This window comes from Ovis canadensis, chromosome 21 (assembly GCF_042477335.2).
Source record: "Ovis canadensis isolate MfBH-ARS-UI-01 breed Bighorn chromosome 21, ARS-UI_OviCan_v2, whole genome shotgun sequence".
Lineage (NCBI taxonomy): Eukaryota > Metazoa > Chordata > Mammalia > Artiodactyla > Bovidae > Ovis > Ovis canadensis.
This window is the reverse complement of record NC_091265.1, coordinates 61679292-61696661: the sequence shown is the minus strand read 5'-3', so window position 1 is coordinate 61696661 and position 17370 is coordinate 61679292. Positions and strand designations below refer to the sequence as shown.

The window sequence follows — 17370 nt, the reverse complement described above, 5'->3', positions numbered from 1 at the left end:
GGGGTCGCAAAGAGTCAAAAACGACTGAGCGAGAGAACAACAATCAGAAGAAGCAACACATGCACAAAGCTTGGTGTGTTCAAGGAAACGTGGGGGCAAAGGGGCCCACCGTTCAGGGGACCTCAGTGAGGGGCCGAGCCTCAGCGGTGGGTTAGGATTTTATTCCAAGCTGGGAGAAGGGCGAGAGGAGCCCAAGTAATTGGTTGATGTTTTAAAGGCTTGAGCAGCAAGGGGACCAGGTTGCCTTCCCCCTCCTGTCTCCATGGAGCCCTCCCGGCTCGCCTCCCCGTTCCCCGCCCCTCCCCCTCCCGCGTGACTCCCCACCTGCTCCCCCCAGCCCCCCCTCTCTCACCCTTCCTTCCCCCCAACCCTCTCTCCTGTTGCCCCTCACACCTCTTGTGTCACCTCCGGCCCTCCAGCCTCCTCACCTGGGAGCAGAGCCACATGATGGTGGTGAAAATAGAAAATAGAGTGCGAACTGCGGGGGGAAGGGACCCTTGCAGTGGAGGGCAGGGAGCTGTGGGCTCCTGGGCTCTGGGGGGGCCCTGAGTCCCGCCCCTTCCACCTCCCTGGCTCTCACCGGTCACCTCAGTCAGCGCCCAGCAGCCACCCAAGGCAGGTGCAGGGGCTCTCGGAGCGGTAAGTGGCCCTGCAGGCCTAGCTGCCGGCACACGGGGTGCCCCCCCAGGCTGGAGGCCTCCACCCCACCAGCCTTGACCCTGTCCTCTGTACTCAGGTCCCGGCTGCCTTCCAGGACCCCCCACGATGCCCTCGGTGATGCCTGTTGGCCCTGTCTGGGTGGGTCAGTGCCGCCCCCTCATCTGCGGTCCTCGGGGGCTCCTCTGAGTCCCTGCCCATGTCCATGCCCCCATGGCGGGCCGGGGGCGGGTGAGCATGCAGGAGCACATGGCTATCGACGTGAGCCCGGGCCCCATCCGGCCCATCCGCCTCATCTCCCACCACTTCCCGCACTTCTACCCCACCGCTGAGCCCGCCCTGCACCCCCCAGACCCACGCCCTCCAGTGACCCCCGTCCGCTCTGCACCCCAGCCCCAGCCAGACCCAGAGCCAGAGGCAGACTCAGACGACAGCGGTGAGTAGGAGCGGGCTTGGGGGGACACTCTGGGCTCTGTCCATCCAGGAAGGGGGTCTGGGGCAGGCCAGGCGTCAGACCGGGGAGGGCCAGGAGGCATGGTGCCTGGCGGGGTTGACGCGGACACTGACCTGCCTTCCACCTGCCCCTAGCCGCCCTTGGCACCCTCGAGTTCACGCTCCTTTTTGACGTGGACAGCAGCACCCTGCATTGCACGGCTCACCGTGCCAAGGTGAGGAGGGGGTGGGCGGCGTCCCTGGGGCTTGCGCCTGCACCCCGGGCCTCTCCCAGAGCCACTCTCCCTTCCCAGGGCCTCAAGCCACCGGCCTCGGGCTCTGTGGACACCTTCGTCAAAGCCAACCTGCTGCCCGGAGCCAGCAAGGTGAGGGCGAGACACAGGCCCCCACCGCTGCCCCTTGGCCAGGTACCCGGCCTGGAGTGCCCACCTGGTCTGCCATGCCCTCCTCCCCAAGGCCTCCCCCTCAGGCAGGGGTCCCCCCATTGCTGGGACGGAGGGGACCCAGGTGGGGCACCGGGGTCCGAGGAGGGCTCTGACCACACCCCCCACTTGGCCCTCAGGCCAGCCAGCTGCAGACGCACACGGTTCGGGGCACGAGGGGGCCTGTCTGGGAGGAGACGCTCACCTATCATGGGTTCACCCTCCAGGATGCCCGGTGCAAGACCTTGCGGTGAGGATGAGGCCTGGGCCACAAGGAGGGCGGCCAGGCGGGGACAGGGAGGCGGGGCTGGCCTGGCCAGGCTGACCCGAGTGGCCCCCAGGCTATGCGTGTGTGAAGACCCGTGGCTGCGGCGACGAAGGCGGGCGCCTCCCCTGGGAGAGCTGCGGGTGCCCCTGAGGAAGCTGGTGCCCAACCAGGCCAGGAGCTTCGACGTGTGTCTGGAGAGGCGGAGGCTGGTGAGGTGGGGCTGGGGGGCAGGGAACACGGAGGGAGACCCAGGCGGCAACTGGCCCAGGTGACCAGGCTCTGTGCTCTTTCAGACCAAGAGGCCCAAGAGCCTGGACACAGCACGCGGCATGTCTCTGTATGAGGTCGGTGGGACGTGGGACCCAGAGCCGGGTGTTGGGCAGGGCTCCGGGGCCAGGGCAGCTCAGAGAAACTGAGGCCCTCTCTCCCTCTGGGCCCGTGAACACTCATAGTCTCAGAGGCACAGGCCAGCTTGAGACAGAGGCTGGAGCTGGGCGGTTGGTCAGTGGCCCATGCGGGTGGGGCAGGTCAGAGTTCAGGGGCAAACGGCTGTGGTGGGCCCATGGCTGCTAGGCCTGCCCCGGGGCGAGCAGGCACTGCTCCTGGGCTGGGAGCTCTGGACTGGCCCTTGTCAGGAGGGGTGAAGGTGACCACGAGGGGCTGGCAGGATGAAACCAGAGACCTGGCCAAAGCCGCTGCAGCCCAGGGCCCCAGGGACCCGCAGAGCTGGGGCAGGGCCCTCCCCATCCCAGCTCCCCCAGGCGCTGCTGTCCTGCCCCCTAGTGGAGCCTGCAACTGTCGGTTAGTCAAGTCCAGGCTGGGGAACCCTCCCCGGGGAGCAGCCCTACTACAAGCCCTTCCCGTCCCAGACCCCTGGACACACACAGCAGCCCCCTGGTGCCTGGATGGCACTCACAAACCCCGCCTCCCCCCATACTGAGGAATGAACGCGAGCAAGGCGGTTGGGCTTTCTGCAAATCACATTAGGTGTGGGAGAATATTCTTTCCACAGTGTCCTCCGAGTCCTTCTGGAAGCACCAGGGGCCGAGGGGGCAACGGGCATTCAGCATCTGGCCCCCCCGGGCTGTGGGGTGTGAGGGGGAGGGTCTTGCAGCTCACGGGGCCTGTGTGTGCTTTGAGGAGGGACGACCCTCTGGGAGCTGCTTCCAGGCTTCCCCAAGAGGGGAGAGACGGGCCCCTAATGGAAGGCTACCTAGGAAGCTCCTACTGAGAGTTTCTGACCCTCAGAGACATCAGTTCCCTCCCTCTCCACGACAAACACAGCCGCAAGTGGCCGATCACGAGACCCGGACAAGCCCCCTCCCCTTCTCAGGTTCCAGAGGGTAGAGTGGACCAGGAAGTCTCATTCCAGGACACTAAGTCAGTGACAGTATCAGGAAACTGAACCACAAAATCGAACACTGGCCCCTGATTTCTTTGTGGCCAGTTTGAGTTCTCCTGTCTGGGCCAATACTGGTGGGCAGCTGGGCACTGGGCCACCCGGAGCTGACCCAGCCTACCCTGTGGGCGCTGGGCCGTGCGGGGCTCACCCGGCCGACCCCTGCAGCAGGTGGAGGAACGCGGGCGTGTCCTGCTATCGCTGTGCTACGGCTCTCGGCGGGGTGGCCTGCTGGTGGGGGTGCTGCGCTGCGCCCACCTTGCCCCCGTGGACGCCAACGGCTACTCGGACCCCTATGTCCGCCTGTGAGCGTGAAGCAGGCGGCCGGGTGGGCAGTGGGGGTTCCCCAGAGCGCCCCCGTGGCTCACCTCTCCAGGGCCACACTGATACCAACCTCATCCCTCCCAGTTTCCTGCATCCCAATGCAGGGAAGAAATCGAAATACAAGACCAGCGTCCGGAAGAAGACCCTGAACCCCGAGTTCAACGAGGTAGGCTGGCCGGACAGAAGGCAGTCCTGGCTGCTGAGGGAGGGGAGTTGGCATCCTGTCTCACACAGTGCAGACCCCAGCCGCCCTGGGCCATTCGCCTAAGTCTGTTCCTGAAGCTGTGAAGGATTAAGGCCGCCTCTTTTTCACTGCGTCCCCTGCAGGAGTTCTTCTACGCAGGCCCGCGGGAGGAGCTGGCCCAGAAGACACTGCTGGTGTCTGTATGGGATTACGACATGGGCACGGCTGACGACTTCATTGGTGAGCGGGAATGCGGGGTAGCTGGGTCGGGGGGCGGGACTCCCACATGGCTCCTGACCTGTCCCCCAACCCAGGCGGAGTGCAGCTGAGCAGCCGGGCCGGCGGGGAGCGCCAGCAACACTGGCGAGAATGCCTGGGCCACAGTGACCGCAGGCTGGAGCTGTGGCACCCGCTGGACGGCGCGCCCCTCCAGCTCAGCGACTAGCAGGACCCCCAGCCTGGCCGGCTCAGTGCCCCTTCCCCAGGCTGACCCACAGTCTCTCTGCGGAGCTGGAAGGCGCCGGACTGCTTCAGCCCTGCTATTCAACCCCTGGTCAGTTGTTTCCTTCCTTTCTCACTTCCAAATTCACCCCACCATCAAATCATGAAGCAAGAATAAACCTCTCCTCCCAAACAGACCAGACAGTCCGTTTTTTCCCTGCCATCACCTCACAGGGCAGAATGGGCCCTGCTCTCCTTGCTCCCACCCTCCAGAGGCCTGCACTGGGCCAGGCCCAGGTCTGGACCCCAGGTCACAGTTTTCCCCTCCCAACTCTTGATTCCTGCACTGAGGGATAAACGCTCAGGGAGGTCGATGACAGGGGCTTCCCTAGTGGCTCAGTGTGTAAAGAAGCTGCCTGCAATGCAGGAGACAAGGATTCAATTCCTGGATCAGAAGATCCCGTGGAGAAAGAAATGGCAACCCACTCCAGTATTCTTGCCTGGAAAGAATCCCCTGGACAGAGGAGCCTGGCCGGCTTCAGCCCAAAGGCTCCCAAAGAATTGGACATGACTGAGCACACCCAGTATGTGACAGGCTGACACACAGGAGTCAAGGTGTCAACTCTCAACACGATCTTGTCCTGACCTATTCCCCCCACTCTGAGAAACAAGCCTCTGTGAGTCACGGGCTGCAGCAGCAGCGTGCAGGCGAGCAAGGCCACAGGGAAGATGCAACGAGAGAATGGGTATTGCTAGCTTTATTGTCCAGCCATCCAGACAGACAGACACCAGTCCCGTGGGCTCAGGAGGCGGCCTGCCTGGCCTGGTGCTGCTGGGCAAACCGCTGCATCCGCTCCTCGAGCTCTGGCCGGAAGTGTCGGATCAGGCCCTGGGGTGGGGGTGGGGGGTGCAGGGGGCGCTGTGTGAAGCAGGGTCTGAAAGCCCCACCGGCCCCCGCGCCCAGGCACTCAGCCCCCGTGCCCCTCGTGGGGCAGCATACCTGCACAGGCCAGGCGGCCCCGTCGCCCAGGGCACAGATGGTGTGGCCCTCGATCTGCTTGCTGATCTCCCACAGGGAGTCGATCTCTGCTGGCCGGGCGTCTCCCCTCACAAAGCGGGCCATCACCTTGTTCATCCAGTCCACACCTGCGCCGGGGCAGCAAGAGACGGCCTGCTGACCCCTCCAGCCGGCGTGCAGGGGATGGAACTCGAGGGGTGCGGGTCATGGGGCGAGGGGGCTGAGAGAAGCCACAGCAGGCTGGGCATCCGCAGCGGTGTATTCAGGGTCCGGAGCCCAGGCCACCTGTGCCCCGTGCCTCCCCCAGGCCCGGCGTGAGCCACAGAGAAACCCCCAGCCTGGCCAGCGCGCCTACCCTCGCGGCACGGGGTGCACTGGCCACAGCTCTCGTGCTTGTAGAACTCGATGAGGCGGGCAATGGCTTTCACAATGTCTGTCTGCGGAGACAAGGGGCAGTGAGGAGGTGCCCGAGCCTGAGCCTCAGCCCCTGGTGGCACGCCCGCCCGATTCCAGCAGCGCTCTGACCACCTCCACCCACCCCAGGCATCCTGTGCTGCCAGGCTCCACGGCCGTTCCCTCGAGAGAAGCCTTGCCCCGCAGCCTCTCCCACCTCCCTGTATCTCGGGTGACAGGAATCGGAGAACTGATTCCTGACAGTTCTGTCAGAACTGATTCCAAGAACTGGCGGGTGTCTCCGAGAAGCCTGGGCCGGGTTACTAACCAGGCTGGCCTAAGGCACTGGGTGGGGAGCGTGGGCAGCCCTTCCTTACCGAGCGGTCCATGACGATCACGGCAGCTGTGCCCAGGCCCGTCTGCGCCTGTATCAGCGCGTCGAAGTCCATCAGCACCGTCTCACACACGGACTTGGGGATCAGCGGGGTGGACGAGCCACCAGGGATCACAGCAAGGAGGTTGTCCCAGCCACCCGTGACACCCCCTGGGGCCCCAGCCAGGCCCCGAGAGGATGGATGGTCAGGGTGGGGGCCGGCACACTTGTCAGCCCCCGCCCCAGCCCAGGCCCCCGAGGCCCGCCCACCCTGCTGGCTGGCCCCAGGCCTCACCGGCATGCTTTTCAATCAGTTCCTTCAGCGGCACAGACATCTCCTCCTCCACAGTGCAGGGGTTGTTGACATGGCCAGAGATGTTGAACAGTTTGGTGCCTGAGTTGCGCTCTCGGCCAAAGCTGGCAAACCACGCACCCCCACGGCGGCAGATGGTAGGGGACACGGCCACTGTCTCCACATTGGCCACGGTTGTAGGGCAGCCAAACACTCCTGTGGGGGAGGAGGATGAGAACCTGGTGGATGTCACATCCCTGGGGGCTCGGTGGCAAAGAATCCACCTGCCAACGCAGGAGACGTGGCTTCAATCCCACGTGCCAGGGGGGCAACTAAGCCTGTGCGCCACAGCTGCTGAGCCTGTCCCCCAGGGCCCAGGAGCTCCACCACTGAAGCCACACGCCCTAGAGCTTGTGCTCGGCAGCAAGAGAGGCCATTGTGATGAGAAGCCCGGGCACCAGAACTAAAGAGTGGCCCCGTTTGCCACAAGGAGAGAAAAACCTACGCAGCAACGAAGACCCAGCACAGCCAAAAACAAATTTTGTTTTTAAAAAAGGAAACAAACCAGTGGCTGCTGGAGGCTGGGGACAGCTGACCCTGGGGGTGGCATCTGTCCAGGGTCTGCTTCTGGGGCAGAGAGCCCTGCTTCCACCCCTGTGTGATTCTCATCCCCTGGGAGCCCAATCCCAGCTGTGCTGCGTCTCCACCACCCTGCTCCAAGTTCCCGGGGGGTGGGAGCACAGCCGGGTGTGTGGCCTGTGCCCTGGGGCAGGGTGAGACTCCGGGGGCACTGGTGCAGCCGCTGTGTTGTTCCCACCTACTCTCAGTGTCGGCCCCCCAGTGCAGAAGGGACTCAGAAATTCCCCAAGAATGATCAGTGGCGACCTGAAGCCAGATCCCAGATTCCACAGGACAAGGCCCGGGATGAGGCCAGGTGCCAGGTCGTACCCACGTCTGCAGGGAAGGGTGGCTTCAGGCGGGGCTTGCCCTGTTTGCCCTCGATGGACTCGATGAGCGCGGTCTCCTCCCCGCAGATGTAGGCCCCGGCCCCACGCACCACAAACACATCGAAATCGTAGCCGGAGCCGCAGGCATTCTTGCCAATCAGACCCGCCTCGTAGGCCTCTCGGATGGCTACCTGTGGGACAGGGGTGTACGGACACGGTCCCCATGAGCCCAGGAACACTGCATGTGGGAGGGCGGGGTACAGGCCCAGGGAGCCCATCACCATAGTCCAGGGCCAAGCTCCCTCTGGACACAGGCAGAAGACGCGCTGGGAGAAGGGTGGGGATGTTTACAATGTGTGTGCTGCTTGTGTAATAACATTTAACAAATTCTCCAACTATATGTATTTTTTAAAGACTTTAAGGAAATAATGAAAATTTCAGCAAGTAGTTTCTCTAGGTAGCCAGTCTATGGGAGATTTTTCTTTGGCGTGTGTGTGAATTCCTGTCTTTACAATGAGTGAGTACTACTTCTGAGTAGAGGAAAAGACCCTGGAGGCTGAGTTTTAAATATGTAATAACACACATAATGCTACCATGTGCCAGGTTATGAACCTAATAGAAAGGTGAGGCTCTGGCCCTGGACAATTACTACAGGCATCAGTGGGCTGAAAATTACTGACACGACCTCTTGACCCTTCAGGAAAAAAACCCCACGTGTTGAGTTCTCCAGCCTACCCCCACCCCAGGAGCTCTCCCCGACTCCAGGAAGACTTCCCAGGCTAAGGCTCTGGGACACAGAGCGAGACGGTGGCTTTGGGGTGCACATCCCACTCAGGACACAGGCCAGCTCAAGAGATCCCCACCCTCCCAGCGTGACTCCAGATAGATCCCACATGAGAACCTAAGAACTCTGCCTGGATTGGGGCATGTAAGTGCCCGCTCAGCACCTGGCCCTCCCCCTGCTCACCTGCAGATTGGAGGCCTCGTTGTAGAACTCCCCGCGGATGTAGATGTAGGCAGCGCGAGCGCCCATGGCCCGGCCCCCTACTAGGCAGCCTTCCACCAGCTTGTGGGGGTCGTGGCGGATGATCTCTCGGTCCTTGCAGGTGCCTGGCTCCCCCTCATCCGCATTCACCACCAGATACTTGGGCCTGCGGGGGCCAACAGGTCAGTTGGGCTACAGGGCCACCAGGTTCAGGCCTTCAACCGTATTCCACCCCACTCCACCAGGAAACCTCAAAGAGGTTTTATCTGACAGCCAATCCTTCTCTGTCCTTGCAACAAGTCCCCAGGGCTCTGCTTGCTCACCAACAACGACGGGGAGCTCACCACCTAGTCCACACTGGTGCAGCTATGACCACAGGCAAGGTCTTGATTCTACTCAGCCCAAAAGCCTCTCCCAGTGCTTTCTCAAGAGCCCAAATCTGGTTTTGGTCACAATGAGCATTCTGTGAACCTCCATCATATATCTGGAGCCAAGAGGAGGCAGAGCTGACATTTATCATTTACTTTCTACATGCAGATCAAAGGGCAGGCCAAAAGCTGCTAGGCACAGTATCTCTTTAATCCCTGCACAACACAATACACATTTACAGAACAGAATACTGTGGTTTAGAAAGGCCAGGAGATTGCCCAAAACTATATGATTAAATGGCAGAGCCAGGAATCGATCAATTAAGTCTGCTGGGTTAAACTCTTGTGTAGACTCTGCTGCCCCTCAAGACTCCCCTGAGGAAGACGATGGAACCGAGTCCCTGCTACTGGAGCTATGGTAAGGTTTTCCCACTTCGTTCACTCTTGGTTTCCAAGGAAACAGCCCCAAGGCCCAGGTAAGTTCCAGCCGCCCCGAGGTGCAACTCCATTTCTGCCTGCCTATACACACCTGCCATCTGAGGGCTTATTCATGAAGCTCCATTTAAGGCCAGTGGGGAAGCCAGCACCTCCACGGCCCCGCAAGCCCGACGTCTTGACCTCACCCAGGATCCAGTCAGGCCCCTTCAGCAGAATCTCCTTCGTCTTGTACCAGTCACCTCGACTCTGGGCACCTTTAAGCCTGGACAGGGTGGGGAAGGCAGTGAGGAGGAGGCCCTGCCTGGGGACCCACCAGCCTAAGGGCACCATCTCACCTCCAGTCATGGCGGCCATACAGGTTGGTGAAGATCCGGTCTTCATCCTTCAGTGAGCCAAATGAGGTTTTCTTGGGTGCTGTCTGGGGACACAGAGAGTCAGTATGCCCAGCAGAGCTCTGGGATTATGAGGGGCCAGGCCAGGAGCTACAAATTTTTGGGTCCCCTAATTAAGGAGGGTTGGATTGGGAGGAGGGCAGGGGCCAAAGCTTCAGAACCCTTCATAGGGTCATAACTACCATCACCACTTAGTAAGCACTTTCTGTTAGCAGGCACTAGCCTAAGCTTTTTATATCCAAGATCTCATTTCATTCTCATAACCCTGAGATAGGAATGATTTCCTCCATTTCACAGAAGAAGAAACAAGACTCAGAGCAAAATGAGCTTACAAAAGGCAAACAGCCTGAAGGAGCAGGTGGAATTTAATCACGGTCTGTCTGCGGCCAAAGCCCACACAGGATCCACAGCACAGACTACCGCCCTGAGCCCAGCGTGATGTCACGTCCATTTATTTACTTGTCTGGCTCTGCTGGACCAAACCTTAATTTGGCCAAAGTCTTGCTTATATGACTAAACTCTGCTGGAGACAAAATGTGTTTTCTGAAGGAAGAGGAATGCTTCACTGGGGTTGGGACACAAGATGATGGTGGGAGACCCGCTCGGGATAAAACTTGAGGAGAGATGGCTCTGGAATCCCACGAGACAGAGAGAACCACAGCTGAGGGCTAAGGGGACCTGGCTTCCAGACACCCAACCCCTTAAGGTCCAATACAGGGAGCAGAACTTTGAACGAGGAATGAGGAGGCGCACGGCCCTCTCCAAAGCTGTTTCTGCATCTGTAAAATGGGGTAATGACTCCTTCACGAGCTACAAGGTTGTAGCGAGGAAGGAATGAGAAAGACAAGGACGCTTTGCCACCTGCAAAATTTTCCGTTAGGTCGCGCAGTTGTTAACTAAGGGGAAGCCAAGGAGCCGGAGGGCTAGGGGGCAGGGGAGAGTCAGCCTCCCGTTTGGGACCCGTCCCCTTCTACATCGGCAACCTTCCTGTCAGACGAGAGGCTTCTCCAGAAGGCACTACGGACCCAGGCATGGAGCGCGCAGACGCGACAGCGAGACCCGGCCCGCGAGCGCCCCTGGACGAGCCAGGTCGGGCCTCACCGTGTCGCCGCTGAATCGCACAGACACCCGCGCGGGGAGCGACCCGCCGAGCAGCCGCCGTGCCGCCAGCATCGCGGGGCGGGGCGGAGAGAAGCAAGCCGGTCACCGCCCGCTGTCACCTTCACAGCTCTGAGGCTCAGGACCCGGCACGACCGAGACGCTAGACGGCGCACAGGAAGAACGTCACACGCGCCCTGACGCCGGGGCGCGCCCCAACTTCCCTGCGCCGCTCCCGCCCCGCCCTTGGCCCCGCCTCCTCGAGGGAGCGCGGAGGGGCCGGAAGTGCTCTGTCTGGCGCTGAGGCTGCTGGGAGATGTAGTCCCATGGGCCTCCCGACCGCCTTTCTCTTGCCGCGGGCTTGGCGTTTATTTACTGTCTTGCCCGCCGGCTCTGTTCTTTCGCATTTGCCTCCGGACTCTCAGCCTTTGAGCCAGCTATGCAGCTGCACCCTCCTGCCTGCCTTGTACGGCTCTAGCCCTGTCCCAGCCGCAGGCACCCCTGGGCTCAGGAAGTAGGGAGGCGGGGCAGGCGAGGGGTCTGGGGCAGAGTCTCCCAGAGGAGGGGTGCCTAGAGTTCTAGGTTGGGGTGAAGCCAAGAGGGTGGAGATGGTCATCGGGCGGTACATCCTCTCCCCGGTGCTGCTGCGCTCTCCGCACCATCTCTCCCGCGGCGCGGGTCAGGACAGTTTGGCATTTGGCGCTGCTGCTCAAGATCCTGGCGTGGTCCCCGCTGCCTTGGCAACCTGGCCCTGGCCTGGATGGAAGGACTCTGCCCCTCCCGCGCAGGGTCTTCTGGCCCAGGCCACGTCACGCCCCCTTCTCCCCAGGACCTCTTGCGCTTGGGACTTTAGGGCCTTTCTGTCCCCAACACCCCCCCCCCCGCCCCCCTGCCCCGACCACCACCAACACCACCAGGCTCCAGTGACCTGAGAAGGTCTTTTGATCTTTGCCTTCACCTGAAGTCTCCGAAGCTTGATTAACTTTTTAATCAGTTTGTCAGTTCTCTGCAACGCTGTGGCTGAGTCCCAAGATGTCTGTTTGGGTCTTCTCTCCCCAGCTCCTCTATTCTCTTATCCTGTGGTCATCCTTTTTTTTTTTAATTAATTTATTTATTTTGGCTGCACTGGGTCTTCCTTGCTGTGCACAGGCTTCCTCTAGTTGCAGCGAGCAGGGCTGTTCTCTAGTCGAGTGCTCAGACTTCCCCTTGTGGTGGCCTCTCTTGTTTTGGAGCAGGGGCTCTAGGGCACTCGGGGTTCAGTAGTTGTGGCTCACAGGTGCCTTAGTTGCCCCATGCATGTGGGATCTTCCTGGACCAGGGTCCCCTGCATTGGAAGGCGGATTCTGAACCACTGGACCACTAGGGAAGACCCATCCTTTCTTATCTCTCAAGAAATGTGCTATTTACAAAGTAATAGGCCCTTAATTTCTCATATATTTCCCACAGTAGCCCCGGATACAGTTAAGTCCATTTTCTCCACGAAGAAAAGGGAGGGCCATGGTGGTTTCATCTCTTGTCCAGGGGCGTGAAGCTGCTGCGTGTAGAGCTGGAAACCGACCCAGGCCATTCTTCCTTTGCAGAGCGCCCCAGACACAGCAGACACACAGAGCAACTGGCACATGTGTGACAATCCTTGCCGGGTGTCAGTGGTGTTTCCAAAACAAGAGGCAAGACCTGGGGGCACCTTGTCTGAGGGCTCCCAGAGGGGTGGGGCAGCCCCAGGCCCGGGGCCCAGCAGTCCTGACTCCCACCCCCAGGCCCCTCTCCCGGGCAGGAAAAGAGATTGTCCAGTCAGAGCTGGGGATTACACAGCTAATCCGGGGCTCAGACCCTAGTCCGTGGATCCCTCCCTCTGGGCTGGCAGAAGTGGGGCAGGATGGAGCCAGAGGGTGGGTTCTCTCCTCATCCCTGCCTAGCTGGGTCAGGGGAACACACAGCCATGGGGAGAAGGCAGCCCGGGGATGCTGCAGATGGGAGGTGCTGGGCACGGGGTGATGGGAAAGTAAGAACAACCGGCAGGGCCCCCAGATCATCCCATGCCAGGCTCAGTGCCAAGCACTTGCCATGTGTTATCTCCTTAATCCTCCCTCAACCCAGAGCATAGGAATGACGAGCCCCTGTTTTCAGAAGAGGGCAGAGAGTATTAGCCACGTGGAGTGGCCTGCCTAGGACAGCACAGTGGCCAGAACTCGGCCTGAGGTCTCCTGATCCTTAGTCCCCACCCATCCAGAGCCCACGCGTGCCAGGCTCCACTGGGTATCACCTCCTCCAGGAAGCCCTCTTCTAAGGCATCCCAGACCCTGGCTCTCGGCTATCTCATCCTGCACCACTGTCTCCCCTGCCAGCCCCCAGGCCAGAAACTGGGAGGCATCCAGGATGCCTCGTTGTCCTCAGATCCACTGCATCCTGCCAGCCCTGCCTTCTGAGCTCACCCCGTCTCCATGCCTTCAGGGCCCACCCCATGGCCATGGCCCATCAGCTTTCATCTGGAATTTTGCAAAGCCTCCTTGAGGTCTCCCAGCCTCAAGTCTGTGCCCTGCGATCACTTCTTTGCACCATGGAACGAGCAGGACTGTTGTAAACCTGGGATCCGTCTTGCTCCTCCCCTGCCTGAGATCCCTCGTGGTTCCCCGTGTCCTCAGGAAGAAACCCAAGCCCCCAACTTAGAGCCCAACTCAGCTTGGCTGGCTCTGCCCATGCCAGCTGGCTTTGCACTGGGGAATCAGTCTTCCTCCCCTTCCTCCTCCGCCTCCTCCTCCCCAGAGGATCCCTTTGGATGTCACCTCCCAGGAAGCTTTTTTCCACCACTTCATACAACTCTTGCACAACTACTGCCATGGGACCAGCGTGACTACAGCTTGATCTGATCTTCCCTCTTCTCCAACCCCCAGGACAGAGCTTCTCCCGGGAGGGGCTTACTCAATATTGTAATCTAATTTTATATTTGGAAAATGAAAAAACTAGATGCTTTTCCTTTGTTGGAAATTTAAGAAATACAAAATAGCAAAAAGAGAGTAGTAACAAGAGGAAGTTGTAACATGTTTTCAGGGGCTTCCCAGGTGGCGCTAGTGATAAAGAACTGCCTTCCTGGTCGGGAAGATCCCCTGGAGGAGGGCATGGCAACCCACTCTAGTATTCATGCCTGGAGAATCCCATGGACAGAGGAGCCTGGTGGGCATGGTCTGTAGAGTCGCCAACAGTCAGACATGATTGAAGCGACTTAGCATGCATGCCACGTGTTTTCATTGCCCTGACTTAGTCCCTATTAGTATTTTTGTTATTTTGGCTGTGCTGTGTAGCATGCAGAATCTTAATTCCCCCGCCAGAGATCGAACCTGTACCCACTGCAGTGGGAGTGTGGGGTCTTTACCTCTGGACCACCAGGGAAATTATTTTTGCTTCTTTCCACTGTTTTCTAGGTGGTTAAAAAACATTTCACAGTAGCATATGAATATGTGCTAAGTCACTTCCGTCGTGTCCGACTCTGTGACCCCATGGACTATAGCCCGCTGGGCTCCTCTATCTGTGGGATTCTCCAGGCAAGAATACTGGAGTGGGTTTCCAAGCCCTCCTCCAGTGAATCTTCCCAGCATATGAATGTACTGACCCTTAAAAATTTAGACTTTAATAGAAAAAAACTAAAGTGCCTCTACCCCAGAGCCAAATACTATTTAATCCAATATTATCTTAAATCCTTTAAAAAAAAAAAAAAGCAACTTTGTTTGTACATCATTTACCTGCAGAAAAATGAGTGTTTAGTGTTTTTTATTTGTAGAAACAATGTCTAACTATAACATGATCTTTCACCCTGCTTTTTCAATCAAAACTGTGTTTGAGAGTAGTCTATTTTACAAATAGATTTAGAAACCTAATTATCTACAGGTTACACCAGAGCATCAAGGTTAAAGACCTGGATTCAAAATCCTGCTTTCCCCCACTTACTTCCTGTGTAATTTTATGACCCATGCCTCTATTGGGAAATTAGGATCACATACATCCTAAAAGAGCACTGTTAGGGTTGAGGAAAGTAAATGAGCAGTGCCTGACACAACGCCCTAAGAATGTTCAGTTAAAGGCACTGGGTTAGATTAAATAGATTAATTCAGAAAATCCATATCTTTACATTATTGAGTCTTCCCATCCAGCCATGTGATATGGTCTCATTTTTTTCAGATATCCTAGGTCCTTCACTAAGCATTTAGAATTTTAAAAAAATTCCACACGTTGTAAAATACAGGAATTTTATGGGATGTTTTTGTGATCTCTGTTCTGATAACATTTTCTAATTGACTGTTGTTTGTAAACGCCATGCTCAGTCGCTTCAGTCGCGTCCAGCTCTTTGTGACCCCATGGACTATAGCCTCCCAGGCTCCTGTGTCCATGGGATTTTTCAGGCAAGAATCCTGGAATGGGTAGCCATTTCCTCCTTCAGGGGATCTTCCTGACCCAGGGATTGAACTGGTATCTCCTGTGTCTCCTGCAGCACAGGCAGATTTTTTTTTACCATTGAGCCATGGATGTTTGAGTTTAGTACAGTGTTATTTTGCTGTAGTTGATTTTACATCTGGAAACTTTCATGGATTTCTCCGTTAGAAAGTTTGTCCATTGAAGCTCTTCTGTTTTCTGCGCTGATGATTGTATTATTGAGAAATGATGAGTCTAGCATGTTCCTTTCTAATGTCAGGTTCTACTTTCTTCTCTTATTTCATCAACTAAGAGCTTCAGAATAAGATTGAATAGTGTAGTAGGCCACCTCATGCGAAGAGTTGACTCATTGGAAAAGACTCTGATGCTGGGAAAAATTGAGGGTAGGAGGAGAAGGGGACGACAGAGGATGAGATGGTTGGATGGCATCACTGACTCCAGGGACGTGAGTTTGAGCAAGCTCAGGGAGATAGTGAAGGACAGGGAAGCCTGACGTGCTGCAGTCCATTGGGGTTGCAAAGAGTCAGACACAACTTAGCAGCTGAACAACAGAGCTTCCTTTTATGGGGTGTAACTTTAATTGGAGTGGTAAAAGCTTAATATTGAAATCTCCAATTGCATTTGTTAGAATTTTTGTTTCTCCTTTTCACTTCATGCGCCTTTAGGTTTCCTTAGACCAGCACATTTTAACTGGCAGCTCAGAAACAGAATTCCTGCTGTAAGTGTCTATTTCCCTCCTAATTAGTAACAGCTGCTCATGACAATGAAAGCAGAGTGACTGCAGAAAAGAACCACCAATGCAGGTGCAAAAGGAGATGGAATTCTAAGCTGCTGCTGCTAAGTTGCTTCAGTCGTGTCTGACTCTGTGCGACCCCATAGACGGCAGCCCACCAGGCTCCCCCGTCCCTGGGATTCTCCAGGCAGGAGTACTGGAGTGGGTTGCCATTTCCTTCTCCAATGCATGAAAGTGAAAAGTGAAAGTGAAGTCGCTCAGTCGTGTCCGACTCCTAGCGACCCCATGGACTGCAGCCCACCAGGCTCCTCCATCCGTGGGATTTTCCAGGCGAGAGTACTGGAGTGGGTTGCCATTGCCTTCTCCTGGAATGCTAAGCAATAACACCTAAAAACCTTTCTAGATAAAGTTGAAGTCTGGAAATATTCACGAGAGCATCAACCCTAGTCTTTTCTCCAACAGGCTCTATTGCCTTTTTCTGTCACAGGTCTGGATGCTTCCCTGGTGGCTCAGTGGTAAAGACCCCACCTGCGATGCAGGGAATGCGAGTCAGGAAGATCCCCTGGAGGAGGAAATGGCAACCCACTCCAGTGTTCTTGCCTGGGAAATACCATGGACAGAGGAACCTGGAGTGCTACAGTCCATGGGGTCACCAAGGAGTTGGATATGACTTAGCGACTAAACAATCAATAGCGATAATCAGATCATCTTCTTCCCTAGTCAATCAGAGGTGTGACCTTGAACCTCCCAATGGCTTGCTTCCAAACCATGCAGTGGGTGGGAGGAGGGTGGATCTGGGCAATAATATTTGGATTGCCCTACCAGATCTGGGTGTGGTTTTGAAATAGAAACATCTATTTCTGCTTTATTGACTATGCCAAAGCCTTTGACTGAGTGGATCACAAGAAACTGGAAAATTCTGAAAGAGATGGGAATACCAGACCACCTGACCTGCCTCTTGAGAACTCTGTATGCAGGTCAGGAAGCAACAGTTAGAACTGGACACGGAACAACAGACTGGTTCCAAATAGGAAAAGGAGTACATCAAGGCTGTATATTGTCACCCTGCTTATTTAACTTATATGCAGAGTACATCATGAGAAACGCTGGGCTGGAAGAAGCACAAGCTGGAATCAAGATTGCCAGGAGAAATATCAATAACCTCAGATATGCAGAGGACACCACCCTTATGGCAGAAAGTGAAGAGGAACTAAAAAGCCTCTTGATAAAAGTGAAAGAGGAGAGTGAAAAAGTTGGCTTAAAGCTCAACATTCAGAAAACAAAGATCATGGCATCCGGTCCCATCACTTCATGGGAAATAGATGGGGAAACAGTGGAAACAGTGTCACACTTTTATTTTTTGGGGCTCCAAAATCACTGCAGATGGTGACTGCGGCCATGAAATTAAAAGATGCTTACTCGTTGGAAGAAAAGTTATGACCAACCTAGATAGCATATTCAAAAGCAGAAACATTACTTTGACAACTAAGGTCCGTCTAGTCAAGGCTATGGTTTTTCCAGTAGTCATGTATGGATGTGAGAGTTGGACTGTGAAGAAGGCTGAGCGCCGAAGAATTGATGCTTTTGAACTGTGGTGTTGGAGAAGACTCTTGAGAGTCCCTTGGACTGCAAGGAGATCCAAACAGTCCAACCAGAAGGAGATCAGCCCTGAGATTTCTTTGGAAGGAATGATGCTAAAGCTGAAACTCCAGTACTTTGGCCACCTCATGCGAAGAGTTGACTCATTGGAAAAGACTCTG

At 56.8% G+C, this 17370-nt stretch overlaps 2 protein-coding genes across 7 annotated transcripts; one reads left to right on the top strand and one right to left on the bottom strand.

Annotated features, from left to right (window-relative positions):
- The first annotated feature begins 419 nt into the window (after positions 1 to 419).
- On the top strand, positions 420 to 4345 carry LOC138426548 (double C2-like domain-containing protein gamma). Of its 6 annotated transcripts, XM_069565191.1 has the most exons (12): positions 420 to 615; positions 737 to 802; positions 1010 to 1093; positions 1246 to 1325; positions 1404 to 1475; positions 1673 to 1782; positions 1874 to 2009; positions 2094 to 2144; positions 3368 to 3504; positions 3608 to 3689; positions 3851 to 3947; positions 4022 to 4345. In XM_069565191.1, the coding sequence occupies exons 2-12, from the start codon at positions 766 to 768 to the stop codon at positions 4150 to 4152; spliced, it is 1017 nt and encodes a 338-aa protein (XP_069421292.1). In that variant the 5' UTR covers positions 420 to 615; positions 737 to 765; the 3' UTR covers positions 4153 to 4345. The 6 variants fall into 6 exon arrangements, with proteins under 6 accessions (XP_069421292.1, XP_069421293.1, XP_069421290.1 ...); XM_069565192.1 differs by lacking the exon at positions 420 to 615 and having other exon boundaries at positions 671 to 798; positions 1051 to 1093; positions 1404 to 1517; XM_069565189.1 differs by lacking the exon at positions 420 to 615 and having other exon boundaries at positions 671 to 802; positions 1404 to 1517.
- Positions 4346 to 4888: 543 nt separating this feature from the next.
- On the bottom strand, positions 4889 to 11133 carry NDUFV1 (NADH:ubiquinone oxidoreductase core subunit V1). Its single transcript, XM_069565186.1, has 10 exons — positions 10456 to 11133; positions 9298 to 9380; positions 9054 to 9224; positions 8139 to 8322; positions 7173 to 7362; positions 6228 to 6440; positions 5937 to 6103; positions 5522 to 5603; positions 5149 to 5294; positions 4889 to 5037 (listed from the first exon to the last, which is right to left on the bottom strand). The coding sequence occupies exons 1-10, from the start codon at positions 10525 to 10527 to the stop codon at positions 4951 to 4953; spliced, it is 1395 nt and encodes a 464-aa protein (XP_069421287.1). The 5' UTR covers positions 10528 to 11133; the 3' UTR covers positions 4889 to 4950.
- Positions 11134 to 17370: the final 6237 nt, after the last annotated feature.

What these genes read in the sequence shown, in the direction of transcription:
- LOC138426548 (XM_069565187.1), top strand. Translation starts at nt 871, where the DNA reads ATGGCGGGCCGGGGGCGGGTGAGCATGCAGGAGCACATGGCTATCGAC. An exon ending in GCCCGGTGCAAGACCTTGCG is followed by an intron (nt 1,783 to 1,873) that starts GTGAGGATGAGG and finishes AGTGGCCCCCAG; the next exon opens with GCTATGCGTGTGTGAAGACC. An exon ending in CACGGCTGACGACTTCATTG is followed by an intron (nt 3,948 to 4,021) that starts GTGAGCGGGAAT and finishes CCCCCAACCCAG; the next exon opens with GCGGAGTGCAGCTGAGCAGC.
- NDUFV1 (XM_069565186.1), bottom strand. Translation starts at nt 10,527, where the DNA reads ATGCTGGCGGCACGGCGGCTGCTCGGCGGGTCGCTCCCCGCGCGGGTG. An exon ending in ACTGATTGAAAAGCATGCCG is followed by an intron (nt 6,104 to 6,227) that starts GTGAGGCCTGGG and finishes CTGGGGCCCCAG; the next exon opens with GGGGTGTCACGGGTGGCTGG. An exon ending in TGATCGTCATGGACCGCTCG is followed by an intron (nt 5,604 to 5,936) that starts GTAAGGAAGGGC and finishes TTGTCTCCGCAG; the next exon opens with ACAGACATTGTGAAAGCCAT.